The 5,207-nt window shown below is 50.0% G+C and overlaps 1 protein-coding gene across 2 annotated transcripts; it reads right to left on the bottom strand.

The window, feature by feature from the left end:
* Nucleotides 1-1,950: 1,950 nt before the first annotated feature.
* Nucleotides 1,951-4,711, bottom strand: LOC129053386 (testis-specific Y-encoded protein 3-like). Of its 2 annotated transcripts, XM_054545422.1 has the most exons (6): nucleotides 4,238-4,711; nucleotides 3,541-3,618; nucleotides 3,301-3,412; nucleotides 3,054-3,199; nucleotides 2,865-2,946; nucleotides 1,951-2,170 (listed from the first exon to the last, which is right to left on the bottom strand). In XM_054545422.1, exons 1-6 carry the CDS (start codon nucleotides 4,589-4,591, stop codon nucleotides 2,148-2,150), a joined length of 795 nt encoding a protein of 264 aa, XP_054401397.1. In that variant the 5' UTR covers nucleotides 4,592-4,711; the 3' UTR covers nucleotides 1,951-2,147. The 2 variants fall into 2 exon arrangements, with proteins under 2 accessions (XP_054401397.1, XP_054401396.1); XM_054545421.2 differs by having other exon boundaries at nucleotides 1,957-2,946.
* Between the last annotated feature and the right edge of the window lie 496 nt (nucleotides 4,712-5,207).

The following is a 5,207-nucleotide window of genomic DNA, read 5'->3' on the forward strand; positions in this document are numbered from 1 at the left end:
TCAGAGTCTTTCAAAGAGGAATTTCATCCAGACATTCTGAAGTCTGACGCCACTGCCAAGAGATTCAGAATTACAAACTAAATTCAGATAGAGAACAGAAAGGTAGATGATACAGACGGAGAGAGTGTGGTGGGGAAGGAAGGGAAAGAAGAAAGGAAGGGTGTAAAGGAAAGGAAGGAAGAAAGGAAGGGAGAGAGAGTGACAGATGTTCAAAGACACAGATACAAATTCTAGCATGGTTGTAGAGATAGGCATGTACAAATTACCGCAGGTAGTGTGGAAAAATATGGGGAGACACAGGTGGAGTCAGAGGAAAGATACAAACCCACGCAGAGAAATAAACATACACAACTACAAACACACTAAAAACTACAAACACACACTTGGTACTTTAAACATGAAAAAGACCCTGACAGTAGATGTAACAGAGGTGTTTCAGAGTTACTGAGGCAGAATACAAATCCGTCAGTACCCTTAGCGTTTGTGGCCCATGTGCACGGATATTCAGTGGAAGAAGCGTTAGACAGCCTGTACAATTCAGCACCATTCAGCACCATCTCTGATAATACCAAAACAATGGTATTATCAGTGTGCCCAGGAGCAGGGGCAAAACTGGGCTATAGATTTTCAAAGCTCAACTGCTGATACCGAGCAGGAGGTGTGGAATGCGTATTGAAGGCAGTACAACAGATTCATGAACTTTGACTGTCAAACCTTCCTCCCTGAAACAACATAGCTCTTCTCACAGAAGCTGTGCCGACCAGAGTACATATGGGACAGGAATGTTAGCACTCTACTAGTGTGTGGCCAACATGGATGCTCATGTTGGAACTGTTTTTTCTGGGAACCGGGAAGAAAGTTCTGCCGCCGACACTGAAATCCTCCTCACCCATCAGTGACACAGGCAACCCCTCGTCTTGTGCATAGACACAGGTGTTCATGGGAAGCCGCCACCCACCCGTGAATGAAAACTGTATGTGTTGTCCTCCTGTGTGAGGCTTGCAACACATACTGTGCAACTATCTGCTCTTTACATTATTAAACTTAGGCAAAGTATGCTGAAAAGGCCACAGAAAATCAGAGGGCCCTGGGCTCCAGAAACAATCTGCAGTGCCAATCACTGGGGAGAATAGAGCCTCACTAGAGTTTGCAAGAGCACAAAATGCACTCGTAATGTTGGTAGCTACATACACTACTGGTTCCTCACCTAACATACAATCGTGGAGAAAAGCTTAACCCAACTAAAGATGTAAACATCAACAAGAGCGTCCATATCCTGTGTCATCAAGTGACAAGACAGTCCATGCGTGGATTCCCCAGCAATCTTATATTCCACAAATCCAACCCCTTTCCCCGCACTTCTGCCAGTCTGTGTTTTCCCTTAGTCATCTACGCCAAAAAGCATATCCTGAATGCTTTCCCGCATGCCTCTGTCACCTTTCCCACAGTCCCTCCATACACCTTACCTGCCCATTTCTTCTCACGTTGATGTGTGAGAAGTTCTGAGGGGCTGATTGTCCCAGAAAAGGATTATGCATTCACCTTTAAAAGAACGTGAATTCAACAAGAAAGGGAACTTCAAGATTTCCATCATCCTGTGCTTATCTATTGTGTATGATGATACCCAAAATGAAGGATTTTAGAGGTCCCAGCAAACTGGGCTGTGGAAACCTTAACCCCTTTCCTTGAACTACTTCTGCTTCCATAGGACAAAGTAAGTTTCCAACTAAGCTGTCTTTTGCTTTGACCTCCCCAACTCTGTCCTGTAGGAAGAATCCCAACACATTCCACACCCATTCACTCCACAATTTTAGAGGCCCAGCTCCAACACAGACGGGTCAGTTCCATGAAGAAAATAAAGCATATTGATTGATCAATTCAATATGACACCCAAATCCAGGGGATAAACGTACACACACACACAGAAACAAACACACACACACACAGTCAAACATTCTTGAGAATATTTATTTGGCATTCCATACAATCCAAGTTTACCCCCTTTTCCTGTCTGATTTTTTTGTGACTGGGTCGGTTTTTCCTTTACTTCCTGGGCATAAGACCATGCTGAGTACTGACATCCTGCATACGGTAGTAACTTTTTAGGAGTTCTGCTGTTTTAAGTAAGGTCCGATGCTCCCTCACAGTCAACTCAACATCTGGGAGTCCCCTAGAGAAACACAAACGCATGTCAAAACGCATTTCTCTCAGCCATACTTTGAAATGTTTTAATTGCAGGGCCCGCTGAGAAAAGGATATCCCTTCCCCATTTGTGATCTCTTAAACTTCCTCCTACCATGGGTTACAAACTGTTCTCCGCAATACCTGCCCCATTCCCAGTACTCTCTGTGAGGGGAGTCAGCTAACAAGATGCATTGTACACTAAAAGCACACAGAAATCTGATGCGGCAATAGCTCAAGGAAATCCATCAATCTAAACAATCCTTTGCGGTCTAGGACAGGGATGACCAGGAGGCACATTCAGGGAGCCCAATCTCATGGAGTAGGTAGGATGACTGCCGCTGGGGTTGACGGCCATGGAATCAAGGGCTACAGATTGAAGTGAATGATTTTCAGCTTCACTTCTCAGTGATTCTGGAAATGGACTATGCTCCCCTGGGCTTAAGACTCACAGCTATAACCTGCCTTGCAGTGCAGTCTCTAATCTGCCTTTTTCAGCCCAATGCCATGAATGTCCTGGATTCTGTCACTCTCTCTCGTCCTCTCAAGGAATTTCTACATATAGGAAAGCAGCCTCAATTTCTACATTTCTGAAACGAGCGTCCAGGCTCCCTGAATAGGCAGGTGTGTCAACCCCCTCATAGTGGGCATCAAACAGCTCCAGTTCCAACTGAACGGCTCACCTGAAATCTCTGTTCCCTCTTCAGGTGGCTTCATCCTCTTGTAGTACGGCAGGGGATTGCGCCACAGGTCCTTACATAGGATCTGTCAGGGGAATCAATCGGCAAACGCCTCATCAGGGCTCAGACTGGTGACCCAAACAGGTGGGAACACACCAGGGTCATTGCTGATGTTTCCCAGTGAGGACCCACCTCAGCAATCCTATTAGATCCTGCGAAGTTGTGGTCAGAAAACCAGTTGAAGAAGTTAAGGCTGCTGTTGTGGTGTCTGCGGCGATAGGCCTCAACTTCATAATCTGGATGCCACTGAATTGGAGTGGAATGAGAAGCCCTGTATTCTACAGAGACAGAAAGTTTTGTGGGAAGGGGACTGGATCACGTTGGCAATGATCCACCCACCATCTTCCTTCCACTACCCATCCTGGGAGCCACCTGTCACCTGTGATGTTCACCAGATATTCCTTGGTAATCACTTTATTCTGGAAGTAGGGGTTACTCCGAAAGAACAACATGATCCTGCAGAGATGAACGGGATGCTTCACTTCTTCCACCTGTCAGGACAAGGTGGAGAAAGTTTAAATACCTTTTTGGGTGAGGTGCCAACTGTTGCTCACAGGAACCAATTATTTCCCTTACCCTCCCCCACTAAACCCTCTAGCCTCAGTCTTGCTGTCCTCACCTCCAAGTTGATCATGTAGCTCAGCATGTCTTCATCTTGGTCAGTGATCAGGGCTGACATCTGGGGGTGGTTTGCAATCTGATTTAGGTCAAAGAGCCTTTACATTTACATACGGTGGAAGGAGAAGCTAGGAGCAACAGGGAAGAAGGCCTAAGAGCACCCAGAGGCTGGGGTAGGGGATTTCTCAGATCTGCTTCCACGTATATGACCTCCTTTCGCCTCCCCCTACCCCTAAAATAAGGCCCCTTGGCTTCACAGAGGGTGTATAATTCTGAGGCTGACTGCACTGACATGCGGAGGTGCGATTTGCAGAGACTTGCTGGTGTCTGAGGAGTGGCAGAATCTGCTTATAGCCGAAGACGCCCAGTCCCAGATCGGACTAGAAAGGGGGAGCAATCACACTGCCTTAAAAATAGCTTGATGCACACAAAAACCTATTCTGGTCTGAACTCGCTTCTGTTCTTCAAAAACATGCCCCAAACGTCTGCTGCTCGGCATCACCAAGGGTTTCTCTGCCGCACGCAGGAAAATAGTACCCACGCCTGCTGCAGTTTTCCCTAGCCACATTTGTCCGGGGCAACTCACCTTTGTTCCCCAAAGGTGGCGTCACATCGATGCCAAGCTGCCCATAAGTTACTTACACTTCCCCGAGAGCACCTCTCCACCAGAAAGGCAGAAGAAACACTGAGAAGGATACAACATTGGCCCAGAAGCCAGGGACGCTCTGGATGACCGCGCCTCTGCAGTCTAGGTGGGCCTTGCGCCTCCGCTCCATCTTTTCCCTCTGCCGAGAAAAGGCCTTCCTGGCTTGGGCATTAACCGGCCCCAGCTCCACCTGAACGGCCAGCAGCTCCTCCAGTGCAGACTCTGGGGTCATGGGCCCAGGGCCAGGCTGTGCCCGCTGGGCCTCCTCCTGCGGCTCCACGAGGCCCTCCTCCTGGGCCACCACCTCCACCTCCGCCATTATGTCATCCAACACCAGCACCGCCTCCTCCCCCAAAGCCACCTGCTCACTCTCCACCCCGGCCGCCCCCTCCTGTACAGCCTCCATCCTGAAGACGGTGCCCTCCTCCGCACTCCCACTGAGCAAGGCCTATGCTGCCCGAACCGAGCCACACGAACCCGGCCGCAGCCTTTATTGCACCCAGTGGGTCAGCGGGCCCTCAGTGCGCATGCGCGGGGCTCCCGGGCGCCCCCTAATGGACTGCGCGGGAAGAGCGCGGGGAGCCGCGCTGCGACCGCCTTCCTCCCATGCTGGCCAATGAATGGGAGGGCGGTGGGCGTCTCCCTGGGCGGCACAGCCACTGGTGGGCCTGCATCTCCAACTCCCCCTAACGCCAACTCCTCTCCCCAAACCTCCTCCGAGAAGCCCTTGGAGCTTGTGCCCGGTAGCTCGGCATCCTGGGACAGACGGGCTGCGTGGCATTTGGAATTGTGGGCACGGCAGCCCTGTGTCCTGACATCCTGAGTGTGGCAAGCCATGAAAATCTCTATGTGTCATGAACACATGAAACATCTCTCTTCGTTAGGCAGGCCAGCTGGATGGTACGGAAGCAATACTGCAGATCCAGAGAACTCTCTCTGGTTGCTGGGGCCAGGTTGACAGGGGCGGCCTAGGGGAAGTGAGTCGGGCCGGGCACGTGGGAGGAAAGTGGCCTCCTTGTGCT

Source organism: Pongo abelii, chromosome Y (assembly GCF_028885655.2).
Source record: "Pongo abelii isolate AG06213 chromosome Y, NHGRI_mPonAbe1-v2.0_pri, whole genome shotgun sequence".
In the NCBI taxonomy this organism is placed as follows: domain Eukaryota; kingdom Metazoa; phylum Chordata; class Mammalia; order Primates; family Hominidae; genus Pongo; species Pongo abelii.